This window comes from Oxyura jamaicensis, chromosome 4, assembly GCF_011077185.1.
Source record: "Oxyura jamaicensis isolate SHBP4307 breed ruddy duck chromosome 4, BPBGC_Ojam_1.0, whole genome shotgun sequence".
Lineage (NCBI taxonomy): Eukaryota > Metazoa > Chordata > Aves > Anseriformes > Anatidae > Oxyura > Oxyura jamaicensis.
The window spans coordinates 31,045,174-31,063,371 of record NC_048896.1 but is presented as its reverse complement, the minus strand read 5'-3'; the positions used below and the strand labels follow the sequence as shown (position 1 = coordinate 31,063,371).

Below are 18,198 nucleotides of genomic sequence, written 5' to 3'. Positions count from 1 at the left end.
GCAGTGGAATAGAAGTAGAGTACTAGAAAGAATAATGCTTGGGATTTAGAAAATGATGTCTTGAAGAATTAACATCAAATAGTATAATTTTATTTAAGAGTAATTGCAAGAGGAATGTTTAAGAAATGTAACAGTTAGACAATTGCATCTGTAGCAAAGAGGAGAAATGTCAAGTAATTACCAGAATTAGACTCATTCTCAGAATAACATTTGCAAAGACAAATGCTAATTAAAAAACAAAACAACAACAAAAAAAAAAACACACAATGCCTCATACTTCCAATCCATGATTTATTAAACTCATAATCCACACAATACTAAGAAAGAGGAACAAGTGAGCAGATCGATGGAAGTGGGCGGAAAGGATTTTGTGATGTTCAAGTATTGTGATGTAGCTAAGTAGGGAAAACCAAGAGAGCAAATAGAATGTGGTACACAAATACATGTGAAGAACAACCATGAACCAATGGCTTTCGTCATGCCATCAGAAAATAACATGACAAATACAAGATTCATAGAAAGCATAACAGAGCAAAGTTTTGACTAGTTCTTGACATAGCATGAGCCTCAGTGCCTTTGGCAAAAGTTGAATCCATATATAATGCATCACTAAGAACCCTACTGAAAAGTCTTTATGGGAAAGTGATTACAGAATTTGTGGATTAATCTTATTTTGGTGGTCCTGGAAGACCACTTCAGGTTGATTAGCTCTGACTAGGGGTACCAGAAATAGAAGTGGAGTAGTAGGAGAGCAGCTGATGATCTTTACAAGCACAGCTGGAACTAATCCAACACCTTCTCTAGGGTGAAACATGGACCTAAAGTCTTTATCTTCCACACCTCTGTACTATCAATTTTATCTTTGCTGAGCCTGAACTCCGGGGGTTTTGATGTTAGAAGATGAAAACAAAACATAATCAGACTTAAAAAACACAAGGTATAAAACACAAATCTCAGTGAACCTGCAAAGAAACTAGTAATTTGCCCACGTAAAGGCATGTGGAGTAAAGATAAAAACATAGATTTTAAGTTGCAGTGAGTTGATGCTTTGCATTTTTGAAAAAAAGATATTTTATACTGTATATATTACCCAAATTCACACAGATCAGCTTTAATAAATCTGCATTGAGTAATAACAAGGAAGTAAGTACTTGAAAGAAACAAAAATGCAGTGCCTTAAAGAGGTCATTAAAGAGCATTGCCTAGAAGCATCCTAGAAGCAAAAATCTGAGAAATTTACTAGGGTGTTGATTGCATTCCCTTCACATATGCTAATTACTTTTCTGACTAAATACACCACTGCATTTGGTGAGGATACATAAGGCCTGACACAAGCTAACAGGCAGGAGTTTTCAAAGTTCACAGATCTCAACCATATTTAAAGGAGTATTCAGTAGTGATAATTTTATATATTATTTATATAAATATAATTATATACATATAATATATATGCACATGCACACACACAAATAGCCAAACACTAGACTCACACTTTTCTACTTGGCTGTATTCCTGCTAGGGCATCAGCGAGGTCTCTGAAAGCGGTCTGCATCCCTGGCTCCTACCATAGGCTTTTTTCTATAAATGTCGAGCTGTCTGCTGGACAGGCCTCTACCTACCCAAGCAACACAGCTCCCTCCACTGGATGGAGCCTTTTCTGTTCTTACCTCCACAATTGTCTCTGGGACAGCAATCAGGCTATCTATGGCAAGAAAAAGCATTAGTAAGGCTGGCAGAGCAGGACCTGCAGCACTTGCTCAGTTCTTAGGTCTTCTCTAATCGATTTAGTTGGGGCATTTGCTTGAGTGGATAAACTAGGAATATGGCTTTAACTGACTGACGTGTCAGTATCTTTAAAACCTTGGCACCTCCATTGACTCCACATAAGACAAAAACTTACAGCAAGAAAATTCTTATTCCAAAGATTTAGAGCAAGCATAATCAATGAGACAGAAGTGGATGCCACTGAGTTCTAACCTCCCAGTTTTTTCACCAGAAAACATTTCTTGATGTGGGGCAGAAAATGAAAACACAGTGGAATTAAATGCAAAAAAGAATGGAAGATAAACCTGAGGGCAAGGAACCAAGCCTGAAACAACATACAAGACTAGCTCTGCAATATAATCAGAGTTGGAAACAGGTTGGAAACCATCAGCCAATTATATCACTTCAATAAAAAAAAAAAACAAAAAACTGGCATATATCAGGAAGGAACAGAGGAATAATAAAACTAGTAGCTGTGTAACTATGTAAGTTTATGATTAAACTTCGTAAGCTGTAGCATCCTGTCCAGCAATTCTCCTTGCCCAAGTGGAAGCTCCTAGTTTTGCAGAGTTTTTAAAGCACAAGCAAGACCAACTGCAGCTAGATAGGTAGTACCATTTGCAGGTGGTTGGATGTTTCTGCAATATGGCAAGTTCCAGCAACAAGTTTATTAAACAAAGATGACACCCTAACCGTAGCTACTGGGACTCTCAGAGTAACCAGTGTTTAAACACGTAATCTGCTTTGCTACTTTATTGTGTAATACATGTTCAAAAAAGTATGCATAAAATAAGCTATCCAGAAATTACCTTTGTTAAAGAAGTCTTCAAATTGCCTTTATTTTTGTTTGTTTATTTGTTTCTTGAAGGAAAGTATACTAAAATGCCTCTTTTGCTTTTTCATTCCTTCAAAGTTTGCACAGGAAAATGACAGTTGTCTTCTCTGCTTTGCTAACTCTGTGAGCATCCGTGTCATTTCCCCCTACACACACCCACACACCCATGAGTGTATGATTCACCTAACTTTGTTGAAATTCTTTGTAATTTAAAAATAAATCCCTAGCTTCTTGATCACATTCTTTTTATTTCTATGCCACTTCCACAGAATCATCACATTCAACATTAACATCACATTATGCAGGACATGCACAGTGAAAGTAGAATTAACATGCCAGTTTCAGAAGATGATTTCACTTGTCAGACAAATCCTGAGCAGTGACACTCAAATTTGATTTAGCGTGCCTGTAAATCCCATAACTTGGCTCTCCTGAAAGCTTTGGCCAGTACCTCTCAGCCTCTTAAATTTATATTGGCTATTCTTTCATTTCAATAGATTCTTGATCAATTTTATACTCAAAGAATCTGAGAAAAAAATACCATCAAAGCCTTTTTTTTTTTTTTTTTTTTCCCAAAAGGCAAATCCTCCTGAAGCATTTTCCAATATTAACCAACTTCTTTGTCATGGCTTAATTGAATAAGAAATTCCAGTTTCACGTTTTTGATTAGAATATGTGCTCAATGCAGAAGCTTTTTAATTTCTTCACAGACCTGGGCTCCAGGAGTGGCAGAGCGATCTTATGTCTTATTAATTAGAAGCTCTTAGCCCAAATCAGAAGACCTTTCTCTAGGAAGTCACTCAAAATGCAAGGATAATGGATCTTATCCTTGCAAGGATATTATTATTCATTATTTTAAATCCATTTTTCCTCTTTTTCTCTTTCCTGCAAGCCAAACACAAGATGGTGAACACAACCTGGCTCAGTTTTGAAGCATCTAGCTGCCACAGCCAAAGTGAGCAGCCCTGGAAAATGATTTTTTTTTCTATGCTGAGACAGAACAAAATCTTTTCTCCCCTTTCTTCCTCTTTTTCCCCAGCAAAAGATGGTATTTCTACATTTTCAAAAGTGGATAACTACAGATAATTGGGGGTCAGGGATATAACAATACCAAGGCAAATATGGCTGCACACCATTTTCAAAGCCATGTAAATATGGAGTAGGTACATATGATAAGAAATCTGCAAGGGTTAGTATGCCAGCAAGCGTTTCATGAGATTGTTTGAAAAATCAATCCTGTGGTACAGAGAGAATCCATGAACACTTCTACACGAACTTCCTACTGAAACCACACTGAGAACCTCTAAGCAAATGTTACATTAGGAGAGCTTGGATTTGCTTTGCTTGATTAATTCGAAATATTAAATTCATCCAGTTGTTTCAGCTAGAAGCAAAGAAATAAAAAACAACAGAAATGTATCAAAAGTCAAAATGTGTCCTTTCAATGCTTTTAGTCCAAGACTATCATAAGACTACCATAAGCTGTTTTTGCAGATGGATGGCACATTTCTTCCTGTATGTTCTGGTTCAAAGGTCCATCATAAACTGCTGGCATACTGTTCTAAACCTTGTTACAGAAAAAAAGCAAACAACCCCAACTGCACAATCCTTGCTCCCTGACCTTTGCCATCTTTATTCTGCAACAGTGTCTGGTTAGTTTGCATCCACAGGGTTCCATACGCTTCCAGCACCAACAGAAAAGGCAGAATCCCCTTAGCACTTAGAAATCCGCAGCTCAGATTAAGTACTTCTTAGAAGAAAAGCCTACTTTTGTTCTCTTAGGAAGAACTGGGGGTAACTACTTTGGCAACAAAGGTATGAGGGAGGCAACATAGCAATGAAGCAACAGCCAGGCAGAAGAGAAAGGGAGGCCACTCTTTTGGAGGCACTGATGATATAACAAGCTTATACCATGTGTTTAACTAAAAACTGAAAATACATACACACAAACTATTGGCTGAACCTGTGTCCATTTCCCTGCTTATCCTATGACCCTCATTATTTTCAATGTTAAAATAAAAACCTGAAAAAACACAGAAGTCCTGTGTGAAAATTTTGCTGGCAGCACGCACCCTGCTGCAGTTTTGGAAGGGTATACACTAAACATGCATATTTTATAACTTTCTTAAGGATGTTTGACTCTTCCTGTAAAAATACTGATTAGCTTTTATGTAAGCAGGATGTACAGCTAGTTCTCGCCATTTACTAAAGGTCAGGAAACATCAATGCAGGAGGAAAAAAAAAAGGAAAAAAACTTAAAAATGTATTTCTCATCTACCTTTAACCTTTCTTGTTGTGGATATCAATTGTTACAATGACTTTCAGATGTCTATTGCTGCAAATGTTAAATGGCTTAAAGTTCATTTACGTATCCTCTTTAACGCTGTTAATAAAGGCATTGGTAAAAAGGAAATTTATCAGCAGTAACTGCTAACGTTTTTGGATCATGCTATTCCTTAGCCTGAAATAGGCAATTAAAGTGACTGAAAGCTGAAGCAGCACAAAAAACAGATTGGTCATTTTTATTTACAATTTCAATTTTAAGTTACTGTATGTTCTTAGTTTTCTTTAAGCCACCTCCAGGAACTGGAACAAAAGTGACATTTTAGTGCCTGACCAGGCTGCCCGTACCAGCAGACCGGCCAGCACATCATTCCGACATTTGTTTGGGAGTATTTTAAGGAATATGAAAGAAATTATGCCACATTCTCATGAGGCCTTAAGTTTCTAAATGGGGAATCATGAAAGCAAGTGGGATTAAAACTGTCTCAAAAAACCTGAATTTAGGATAATCTTAACAAATGGCTTATCAATACACATTTGATCTGTCTGATCAATACAGAATGGGAAGCTCTATTCTGAGGTGGCGCTGAAATAGTTTTATCTCATTGAGTTCATGCAGTTCTGTTACAGTTGATTTAGTTTGATACAATTCAACTATGGCATTTTAACGTATGGATGATATATTTATGTATATATTTTTATGTACTAAGCATAGGCAATATAGCTTTCTCAGCAAAATTGAGAAATCATGCTCAATTAGATAAAAATAAAATAAAAATTTCTCATAAGGGAAATTGTGCTTCAACCGTCTGCAGTTCTCTAGGAAAGAGTCATCCTTTCAGAAGTGCTCTTTGTTCTTTCTTCCTCTGTATTAGCATTAGTTATTTGTACTTCAATAGGACATGGATTTAGATCAAAGGGTTATTGTGGATAGACTTCATTAGCAGAGTAGGGATCTAAAGGATCTACAATCTTGAAAGAGCCCAGCAGATGAAACTAAAGTGGCCCCTTACAGACCTTTGCTCACAAATGCAAAGTTATTTGTTTATTGTGATTATTACTTCCCAGTAAAAACAAGCGTGTCACAATTCTCCTGAACAGATGAACATTGTCTTGTTCGTTTCCAAGTAAAATGCCAGGAATGTTTACAATGTTGAGTTTTATTCAGCCTTACAGAATAAGGGAACCTCAGTTATACATTTGCTCCTTTTATCTATCAGGAAGCATAATGAGGGATGCTAACCTGTATCTTATTATTTATAGCAGTGTATTTTTATAATGTGAATTTTCAGTCTCTGTGGATTTTTCAGTTACTGCTTTTTGATTTAAATTATCAGTGGTATAAATGTTTGTAAGAGCTTTTTTTTTTTCCTTTTTTTTTTAATTTCTTTAATTACAAAGCTTTAATTTCACACATTTTTACTCTAGCAAATAAATCTTGAATATCTAACTGTACATATTTATGACTGATGAGTGTAAATCAAAATTAATAAAGTTTACTTAAAAAACAAAACAAAACAAAAACAAAACAAAACAAAAAACAACACAACAAAACAAAACAAAACAAAAACTTTCGGAGAGATATAGAAAACCCACCAGGACAGAGTTCAGTTTTAAATCACATACAAGAGGCGTGGAATATCTTTTCTGTAGTTGGGAAAGACTCTTACTTTTAGTTTCACACAAACGATGGCACCTGAGCTCTGCTCTATATGTCTTTCAAACTACAGAAGGACCATTTTCTATGCATGTTTTTATCAGAAGGTGCAATAACTTAAAAGCATAAAGGACATAAATCAGTGCCTAACTTTCAAGTTGAGCATTTCTGCTAAAGCAAACCACATTCATATACACGTTAGTGAATGGAAAACAGTCTTCCCATCACCATTCTCACATCACCCGCCTTCTTACCATTTCCAAAACGTTGCTCTTCTAAATAAAAACAGTTTTGAAGCTCTCAAATCTACCAGCACAAATGTCTGTTCTTTGGGCTCCAACATCCCAAACTCTCTTAGGCTGACCAAGGACTTGCACCAGATTTCTGTATGTTCCAAGGCTACAACTGCTGGATTGTTGGCTATTCTCATTTTTCTTTTTAAAGCTTTATCTGATATAGTCTAAATGGTGACGTATTACTTGCATGTATCAAACAATTATTAAGGATGTAATAATTTCTTACAGTACCCTTTCTTAAAGCCCAAGCATTACAGAATGATCATGACTAAACTCCAATGATCATGAGTAAACTCCAAATTAAGCAAATGGCTAGCAAGAAGATCAAGTTAAGGATAATTTCAGTGAAGAGTGAAATATAGTGAAATAAACATTTCAACAAAGGGCATAAGGACATCCTAGAAGTGATGGAACTAACATCTGCTTGAAAAACATCTGAGGCGTTGCTTACAAAACGGAAGAAACCATGGAAGACAAAACTCAGCTGCTGAGGCACGGAGACTAAAGTGACAAATAATTCAACTCAGGAAATAGTATTACTTTCGCAACCAGTGTGAACACAAGTGCTTTTAATTAAGGAAGTTCTATCAACTCATAGAGCTGTGGCTTTGATGCACACTGACCAGATTAAATCCTTATTTTCAAGAAAAATTCTTAATTATAGTCTCAGCATTTCCTTGCCGATGTTACACAAATTGCTTGAGATCTTTTAAAATTATGTTTAATTTCTTCTGTGCATTATTTAAAAAAAAAAAAGGTTTTTGAATACATTTTTTAAAATAAAAAATCTCAGGAAAAAAACAGCAAGCAGCCATGTCTGATGAAGAAAATATTAATTATAACAAATTCAAAAGCTGTCAGAAATTCTATCTTACTTCTTTCCACTTTTAACAGGTATTCCTTGTTACAGAATTAATACCTGCCTTTCATTTTCCTTGCAGAAAGCATTGTCCAAGAGAACTGTGTGAGACAAAATTCAGGGATTCTGGGGACATTTCTGAAAGCTCATCTGTGCATTACACTGCTATTACCAGGTAAAGTCCAATGCACACTGCTAGCTCAATCTCCTCAGACAGGTCACGGCAGCAGAGATCAAAGCTGAAGAAATCTGGGGTTTGCTGGTCTCAGTTCACCAACTTTCTTTTCTCTACATAAACTCACGGTGCTATTGTCTTTTAGATTCTATGTTAGTGAAATATTCAGTATTGACCGTTATTGCAGTAACGAGTAATAAATTCTAGACATTATCACATTAAACTCTGTTTTAAACATTCACAGCACAAGACTGAGGTAGCAACTAGTACTATGGCTCATAGAATTACTTAACTTTAGTGTCTGTAACCAGGAACAGGACATTTTTTAAGGGCTTTTAAAACAGTTTTCATGCCTGAAGTGAACTACAGTAACTTTCTACAGCATGACAACTTTTCCATTGGACTGAACTGTGGTAAATCATTATTACTTATAGCTGTTGGTTACAGCAATGTTGAAGAGGGTCAAATGTATTTTGTATTTCAAGAAGGTATTCAGTCTCTTCTTGTTAAACTAAACCAATAATAATAAGAATCCAAACCAAGCCCAGCCCATCATTCCTAAACACATGCAAGTGGAACTGTGGACTCCAAGTAGTCAGGGAGAAACTGACAGAAGAAATTGCACAAGCCCCTGGATTAGACTGTGATTCATTCCATGCCAGAAGCATGCTGAGCTTAAAAACCACAAAGTGAAAGTGTTCAGCAAAGACAACTGAGCTTTGCTTTTGCTATTCTAGAAGCAGAACACAGAATTTCATGCAGATTATAAAAGACCAGCAAATATTCATACGATATTGGTATATCTGGATTTTGAAAGAATAGTTCAAATCTCCTCTTACATTAGTGAATCTATTAGCTGACTCTCTACAAGCTTTGGTTCACCAAATTAAAGTATTTTCACCAAATTAACACTTTGAACTTCTGTCAGTAAGGATGAATTTAATCTCAGGCAGTGCTGTAGTTCAGCAGAGACCAAAAAACGAATCTGCTCCTCCAGAATAAACCATGATCTCATGATAAATTATAAGCTTCCTAGGTTTGGTCCATAGTCTTCTATTAGCGATGAACTAATGTGGCTATATTACAGTCTTCAGTGTAAATGAATAAGTGAACTGCTGATAAAGGGTTGGGACACACATGCTCCAGGTCCAAGCTCAGGTGAAGGCAAGGCAAAGGTAAAAGCCCAATGCTGCAGCTTTCCCCTTTACATTTTTGCAAAGGATCCCTGGTTTACAAAATTTGCTCTAGAATGGATATTGTTCTTCCTAAGAGCACATTCAATGCTGACACAAACTAAGACTGTAATCTTCTAATATAAAATAACCTCATCTAGTTATACTTTATCATATATTTCATGTTGCACTTCTGAAAGGATAGTACAAGATATATTAAAATTGTAACATCATGAGTTGAAAGAGGGGCATCCTATCCAACAGAAATATTTCAATAGACATGCAAAATTTAATCAGGCTGGTATTTATATCACCTATCAGAATTTCAGAAGCTATCTTCCTAGCCATTCCAACATCTCCTCTTGAATAGTAAAAAGCCACAGAAGATTTAATGACTAACTGGAAGCAAAAATCCAGGTTCTTTCGCACCTGAATGTCCTATGTTGGAAGTTTGGCCCAAAGAAGTCATAGTATCAGTCTAAAAACTAAGCATCTACACCACACTTACTCCTTTTAAAACCACTAACTGCTTTGTCTTCTTTCAGATAACGATTATGTTCTTCAAGAACCAAGAAACTCTTTTATCATCAGTTCTAATTGGAAATATTTCCAACTTGGTTAAGGAAACAGCTATCTACTTCTAGCTGATACTGTATCAGTTGTTCTTGCTTTTATACCCTAGATGAAGTTCAACACATTATCTTTGGTGAATCATTAGACAGTGATTTTCACTGTATTTTTAAAAACAAAACAAATTTTGCATAAGTAGCAGTGAACATTATATAATGGGAAGTCTGTTACATAGCTTTCTCTCCTCTTTCCAGGGCAACCTTACTTCTGAGAAGGAAAGCTCTGGGGTGAAGCTTGCTTTTAACTACTCTGCTGGAGCTGCTATCTCCTTCCTTCACAAGTGGGTCTTCCAGAGATGTGAGGGGTAGAAGACCATCTGGCTCACTCCACATCACATACTATCATCTGCAAGTTGCCTTGCTCAGCAACCTTCCTCCCAGACATGTAATCACCACCATATACTATTCTCCCATCACTCTTTCTATTTCTACCACTCCTCCTCCTCTTCTGCAACGTTGACTACTTACAATGACAAAGGCCAACAGAAAGAAAAAGGTGATAAATGCAGAAAGGGAGCCCTGACAGCTTTCTCCCTCAGGCATGTGTTTTTGTATGCTTAAAATCAGAAGATGTAGCATATGGTTGCCAAAAGAACAATATTTTTATATTTTGTAAGCTATCCTGGGAAATCATATAATTCAGCAAATGACCTTGCTAAGCCTGAGGACCTTATTTCATTATTCTTATTTCTTTTATATAATTAATGATCCCTTTTGATTATCAATGCAAGTGAAATAAAATATCATTTCAATTCCTTTGTCACACTGCAAAAGTCTTTGAGGGAGATGGAAAAGTGGAATCTGCCCAGTGCTAATATCAAGCTATAAATTAAAAGCATAAAAACCACTCTTGCTTAAGTAGGGTGCCATCACTAACATAAGGTAAAAATATTCCTGTTTTTTCCCCACATATTTCTTCCTTCCTTGAGGCTTTTCATTTTCAGGTTTTCAGTTATAAAAGAATGACAGTAAAATAGCTGACAGCAGAATGAGTTACATGCTACATGTAAAAGTAAGACATAATACAACCATTACACACCTGAATATCTACTGACTACAAAAATAAAAACAAAAAATAAGAGTAGTGAGAATAAAAAAGGCTAACCAGTGCTGAAAAAGGAACAGCATACAAGAATCTCAGGCCACTATGACATTTAGATAAAGTGACCAAGACAAAAAGCACAGAACAACAGCCAGTAATACTTACTGCTTTTTTGTGACTTTATCTTAAAACCTTCTATGGAATTTGGTATATGCAATACACTTCCCTTTCATATAGCACTATGAGAAAGAACTATGGATTCAAATCTTCGGGATATAAATTACAGCAATAAGAAGCTTTAAAGATATTGTTCAAGGGAAAGGCACAGTCATTGCCCATTATTGGCCTAACAGTAAATTAGTGTAGGCAAAAATTTACTTCCAACAGATAAAAAGTTTATAGAGAAATGAAACAAAACAAAATACTCACAGTTTTGGTTTGGCAAGCACAGGTGGTGGCTCCTTTGCAGGTGAAAGCAAGACAGCTGGAGGTGAAACCGATTTATCGCCATTTGGCTTGCTGTTAATCACTCCATTTACTCCATGAATGGGATGGATACCATTTGTTTTTTCCTCAGATGAACTGAGCTCTAGCTGAAGGGCTGCCACACCGGATCTCAGTTCAGTATTATTTGCTTGGTGGTTCTCTGTGTGTTTCTTAGGAGGAAGCTCAAGAGAGCTAACTTCAGCTGGAGGAAGTGGTGGAAAATGGTGGAAATCATCACTGTTGGATTCCCTTGTCAACAATTCATGACTAGAGCTTTCTGAGTTGGCTAAAAGAAATCAAAAAGAACGTCTCTCTGACAGGTCATAAATAAAGCACAGGGCACAGTCATGCTGTACTTTGAGGCTGTTAAAAGTGAGATCGTTTTGCTTCTGTGGAGGTATTTTTCTAGACCTTTTGATAATTTATGCTGAATTAGATACATGACTGGCTATTTGTTTCCTGACTTTGCCTCATGCAAAAGGCACAACACGGAACATTATGGATGTCTCTCAAACTGTTCCAGAAGTCCAGTCACTAAGTGAGATGGCCAAGTACTAGGGGGTGACAGCAGCTGAAACAGTATTTTCTCTTCCTGGAGTCGTACCACCATTTAAAAATAAATCATTTTAAAACACTGAAGCATGTATGTATATATAGCGTGTTTACAATGGCAGCTGCGTTAACGCATTGCACAACAGTCTGTATGTAAACACTACAAAACTAAACATACCACAAACAGAGTTTTCTATCTTACAAAATGCATATGGCACATTTGGTAGCGTAACTTCGTTTGTTTTCATTTTGCCTTTCCTGCCATCTAGTCCCAGAAGCCTAATTCTTAAAAATTTGCCGGGTTTGTGGCAGACATTTAAAAAATATATTTTACACAAATAAAAATATTAAACTAGAAAGTGAACCAATAAAAAACATTCAGTTTGTTTTAGATGGACAATCTGTGGTTGATGGTATGATTTATAAATATTGAGATAATATTGACAGGTAGCTTGCTCTCCCATTTTACAGTGATGTAAGTTAGAAAAAGATGTCAGAGACTATCCTAGGATGACAGTATGCATCAATGGTAGCACTGGGAGAAGCCAAGTTTTTAGCTCTATAATCCCTTGACTCAAATGGAACTCAGTTAAGGTACAAGTTACATATTTTCTGAGTAACAAGCCTGGGATAGGTACATATAAAATTAGTTTCACGGAAATTAGTTTCAATTTATTTGCTACAGTTTTTATATGGTAATTTCTTTCTGTCCATCCCCCCCCCATGTATTTTTTTTTTTTTAATGGAGGCAGTTTTTTAATCTTAGCAAAAAGCTAGCTGCTTGACTAATAACCTTTGTGTTTGCTAATTTATTTTCTTCATGTGTTCTTTTTAGAGGAACCCTATCCTCTAGAAAGAAGTAACGCCTATTTAGCTGTTACTGCCTCAGAAGGTGCTTCACTCACTCTGTTAGTAGTTGGACTTTTGAAATAGACCTCCAGGGATTAATCTCATGCTATCTGAGGATAAGCAAAATCACATTCACCCATCCACCACCCAACAACAACTTTTATATTCAGATTATATCAGTCAGTGTTGTGGGAAATGTAGGAAGATACGGAGACTAAAAAGGAGATTTACCAAAGGGACTCCTGTCTTTTGGGGGCTCTTTTCTACACAAGCAGCAGTCCAATAACTTCACAAGTAAATTAATTATCTTAGTTCTATAAATAAAACCTCCTCTTTTGTCACAAACCTGAGCAGACGGTTAGTTGAGCACTGCTTGTTACTGAGCCGTGTTCATTTGTTGCTGTGCATGTGAAAAGTCCTGAATCTTCAGGAAAAGTTTCTGCAATTACAAGGGTACATATCTCTTCTGGAAATAAACAGAAAAATAAGCCACATTATAAACTACTTAAAGAACTATGTAATGGTTTTGTATTGCATGTTAGAAGGACATGTTAAAGTGCTCCTTAGACAAAGGAATGGCCTTCCAAAGGACATGGCTTCAGTGTAAACCACTTTGTATCTGAATAAAGTAAATTTACTCAGTCTTCAAAAGGGGCCTGTCTTGAACAATAATTTTGCAATCACGAGTCTGCACAGTCATTTTACACATACAATATCTTCATTTTTACGCAGGAGAATTACTTATTTGTAGAAATCAACTTACTGGTTTCCACATACAACTAATACTTGCAAGCTCTTCTTGAATCTATGAAATGCCACCAATATGAATATCATATAACTGCTTCTTTCCCTTGAATTTTCTGTATTTAATGAACAATTTAGTTCAAATCCCATTCCTCATAAGGCCAGAAAGTATTTTGTCATCACTTCCAAATAACTTTTTAACTGTAAACTGACCAGAATTAAAAGCTCTGGATGCACCAAGTGTGTCCCTTCTAGAGAGTTTGGGAAGATGATTTCTATCTCTAAACAGAAGTGGGAAAACTTAGGACAAAACAGCTTTCCCTGCAATTCCTCACCATTCCACGATAAAGACATTCTGCAGCTGCTTGAAATCTCTTCATTTTCCTCTAATGTGCCATCATATGTGATGCCTGCCTTGATTATAACATGGCCCCAGTCTAAAAACTTCTATGAAAGCCAGGCGATTCACATTTTGGGTCAGGTCTCACAGTAATATTTTCTAAGTCCATTCCATTCATTTATTATAGACATATTTAATTATCTAGGTATCACTTTTCCAGATTCTTCAGAGAAGTCACTTCATTTTACCTTTAATTTTAAATGTATTCTAACCTTTTTTAAAGGCTCAAAATATAGTCAATCTAAATAATCTTACTATTTACACAACATACATAGACAATCTTACTCCTGGACATTGTTACATCATAGCTTTCCTCAATTAACCAGGAGTTTCTTTCAATTAAACTCATTTCCAAGTCTCAAAACCAAACACGGGAAAGGAATTGATTATAAAACATATTTCAAAGTTGAACAGAATTCTATTTCATTAAGAAAAAAATACATTAAGGGCGTATTGGACATTCACATAGAATCCCAAATATTACAAAAAAATCCGTGGACTATAGCTAATAAAAGCAAATTGAGAAGTACAGTAAAATATTCGAGACTCCACTAACTTCCATATGAAAATGCTCAGTAAGACTAGCCTCACTTATTTTAGATCAAACAATGAAAATATTTTCTAGTAGCTTTTGTTGTTGTTGTTTTCTTTCCTATTTTTCATTGTGGAAGGGCAAACCAGTGTCTCATTTAGACAGTTAACAAAAAAATTATGGATTTTTTCCAATGTTTTTGACAATCTATCCAAGAACTTAGTGTCCTGGAAATGGGCTAAAAATGAATGACTAAGTAAAGATTTGGCACAGAGCTGATTTTCAGACTGCAGAACATTTTTTTTTTTTTTTTTTTTTTTGGCAACACAGAGCAATCATTCTGTGTAGCTGCAAGAGGCATGTCTGGTAATACTGTAGCACATTGGATCTTATCTGACCCAGATGAAGATTAATGACTCATGAAAGGTCTTATCAGGAGAGTAATGGGTAACACAAGCTCATTTTTGAACTACTGAGATCAGCTTTTTTTAGTCTTGGTGTGTCGTAAGCAGTTTAAGCTATATTGTTAAGCACACGTGTGTACTCCTGGATTGAAGTGGCTCTGGGGATGCAATCTGATCTGTGCAACATTCTGGTTTCCTGTTAAATGAGCAGCAGAAATCTGAAAGCTGGGTATTTCAGGTCTGCAAAAGAAAATCATTTCCACCATGCTGAGAACTGCTATTTGAATGAGGGCAAAGGTACTACAAAATGTAATAACCAGTGGAATTCCTATTTTCTGCACAGCCAAATTAATTCATACTGTTACTTCAGTTTTGCAGTTATGACCACATGAGAAGAGCTGATCTTCAGTGACGAAAAAAGTCCAACAGTTTGTTTACTGAAGCAGTATATTTGAAAATTATACACAGTCAACTGCAGTAATACTTGTGAGAGAAACTGACATTAAATTGGTAATGAAAATAATGAAAGCTTAAAACAGTCTTCCTAGCTGAATGAGCAAGTTAAAACACAGTTGTGATCAATGATGAGAAAACCAGCTAAAATGAAACATTGGGGGGGGGAACACCTAATCAAAAGGCAGCTTAGGCTAAAAGCATGTAGGAGCGACACAATGCCATTGTCTTTAGTCACTTTGCCTCCATCCCCAAGCCAAGAATCGCTGACCTCCACGTCCTTGCTAAAAGGCTTACCACTGTGGAAAATGTAGAAATAAAGCACTAGTTTGACAAAAGAAATATTCTTTAAAGAATTCCATAACATTATGTGGATGCATAATGCTCTGAGTATTTTTCCAGTTTTATATCCTGACTTATGTAATTAGTTTTCTTTCTGTTGCTGTGCTGAGTAGAATCTGATGATCTGAAGTAAATAATGTCTGTTCTACTTCCCGGTAATCATCAGCTGACAAATAATTTCATCTCAAAAATGTGTTCCAGAAAGCAGCTCTGAAATGCTGTTCTCAGGGCCTTAAAACATATTTAACACTTGACTAAATGAATACAAAAGCACTCTGTTCACTGAAACATGTAAAATGCTTAGGCATGCAAGTACTTGACTATTTTGTCAGTTATTTAGAAAGAAAGATTACATTTTACCAAGTAATCCCTTCCCTTTATGGTTCATGAATCCATTAGGAAGAAGAATCTTTGCTAAGACTGAACTCCAGAAACCTGTCGCATTTGAACAGATTTCATCACTGACAACGTGTTTATTTCAGAATGTTTCTGTGTGTCATGCAAAAGGCAGAGTATTTCTCATATCTGCACCTTCGTCTCCAAATGTGATTGTTAGCTTCCTATTAGTCCATATATAGTCCTGGGAAACAAGTAGGGTCTTTTACTAGTAGCTGTGTATTATGGTGCAATGAACAGAGCTGTTTCTGTCCATACAGGTCCAAATCCCTAAGTTTCCTTCTGTAAAGACAGTGGGTTGTCACAGTGGTGGTTTTCTGTTAGAAATCCAACCAAGCCTGGCCATCTCATCTTGTAGAAAACCTGTCTCTAATTCTCCCTCTTTTTCTCCAGCATCAGATGTTTAACTGCAAAGCAATATGCCCATCAGGTAACTTCTACTCTATTTAGGTGTCTGCGCATCTTAGAGATATAGAGAATGCAGATGTGGAAATAGAGAAGAACTGAACATGTGGAGTAGCGTATTAGAAGGTAGTATCTCAGCCCTGAAGACACCCTTAACTTCTAACTACACAAACAATGAAAAAGTTACCTATTTCTGATGACCATTACTGCCCACATCATTTCCTGGCCAGGCAGAAGTTCTGGCTTATTTAATATACTTTATGCCACTCAAGAAGATGAAGGCCGAATTTTTGAAAGATATATAAATCTACTGTACAAATCTGACTATTTTTGAGGATCTCTCAAACTGCACTTAGAAAATGCCAAGAAAAAAAAAAAAAACTGAACAACAGCAAATGTGATGGTGAGCAAATCAATATAGTTTTAGGGCACAGAACCCAGGTTACAGCATACGTAGTCAATACCAGTGATGGCTGTTACCTAGCTGATTCAGGTACAATAAATCAGAATACTGCTATTGGCACCATGGACTTCAGCCTCTAACTCAGTGTTCAGGGCTGAGGAGAAACGAAGCCAGCGTAAGTGTCACGGATAAGTTTATGCTAAAGCTTATACAAAGTCAGATACAATGCTGGAGATACTTAAGTCACCTAGTTTGAAGTTGTCAGATAGATACTGAAATGAATGCATCTAGCAAAATAACTGTGAAAATTAAAGCACCCCAATACGCTTTACAGATTTACAACTCAAGAGGCATAGTAGCAATTGTTTTTAAATTGGATAGTACAAAAAAGATCAGGGGGTTACTTTGGATTTGGAAGTACCAACAAGCAAGAGCAGCTGGGGCAGTCAGACTTAAGATGGGATCGCTGACAGGATTCTGTAGGTACCTTGTGAGAGCTGAGTACAGTTCAAAATGTACTTGATAAGCAGCAGCACATCAGTTGATCAGATCGTTCACCTTTCAAGAAGGATAACTGTAGTTTATTTTCAGTTTTTCTCTTCATTTGGAACCTTCATTTGTACCTTATTTACAGCTGTGAGATTGCTGTCTTTCAGTGCTTCTTTGCTCCTTGGCAGTAAAAGAGGCATCCAGATTCCGAGTCATAGCTCATTGTTTTTGCTAAATTATACAGGGATCCAACAAACATCCTGACCTACTGAAGCTCCTGTGCTTTAAATTTTGTCAGCTATCAGAACGCTCATTTTCTTGGGGGAGAGGGGGCAGTAACGATTTCCTCGTATCTTTTCAGTTTTAAACATTATGCAGAAGGAAAGAGACTGAGTTATTAGAGTTGGAACCTTGGGACACAGCAGCCAGACAGCACAACAAGAAAGCACAGCCCAAGAGAAGTGATGATTACTGAGATGTTTTTGGTGAACATACACAGGACTGTTTAGGAAAAAAAAAAAAAAAAAGCACGTATATGTGGCAATTCCCTGGCAATTTGAGAAAAATTACTTCATATAGTTTTCTTCTTACATGCCATCAGACAATTGTTTTAATGTAATTCAAGACAGTTTGTGGCTGACTCCAGACAGCTGAGTAATGGTCCAAATATCAACAGCTGGCAAATGACTCCACAGGATTTTTCATTCTCAGGCAGTCTGTTCTCCGAAGGATTCAATCAGGATGGAGTCAAAATGTCAAAGAAAGAAGTACAGAGCAGGTAATGCTACAATCTGTGATGCTGGCTTTAAGTAATCTGACTAACTATTAATTCACAAACCAGTCTGGAGAGATTTGTGATGCAAACTGATTTCTGTCTAGACAGAAAGAGGAGTGCAAAACACATTAGGGTAGATAGAATGTACCAACAAAAAAAAAAAAGTAGTAGCAAAAAAAAGAAAACCTCTTGCTTCTTAATTTCTTATCTGTGAGGGTTCATGGAACATTTTTCATTTAAATTATTAATATCAACC

The 18,198-nt window shown here is 36.4% G+C and overlaps 1 protein-coding gene across 9 annotated transcripts in view; it reads right to left on the bottom strand.

Moving 5' to 3' along the window:
- The window catches only part of PALLD (palladin, cytoskeletal associated protein), a 197,729-nt gene that overhangs the window by 104,245 nt on the left and 75,286 nt on the right, over nucleotides 1-18,198 (bottom strand). For all 9 annotated transcript variants that reach the window (XM_035326429.1, XM_035326428.1, XM_035326427.1 and 6 more), the window contains 2 exons: nucleotides 12,946-13,065; nucleotides 11,142-11,484 (listed from right to left, as the gene is read on the bottom strand). In XM_035326429.1, coding sequence (XP_035182320.1) covers nucleotides 11,142-11,484; nucleotides 12,946-13,065 — 463 coding nt within the window. The remainder of the gene's footprint in view (nucleotides 1-11,141; nucleotides 11,485-12,945; nucleotides 13,066-18,198) is intronic.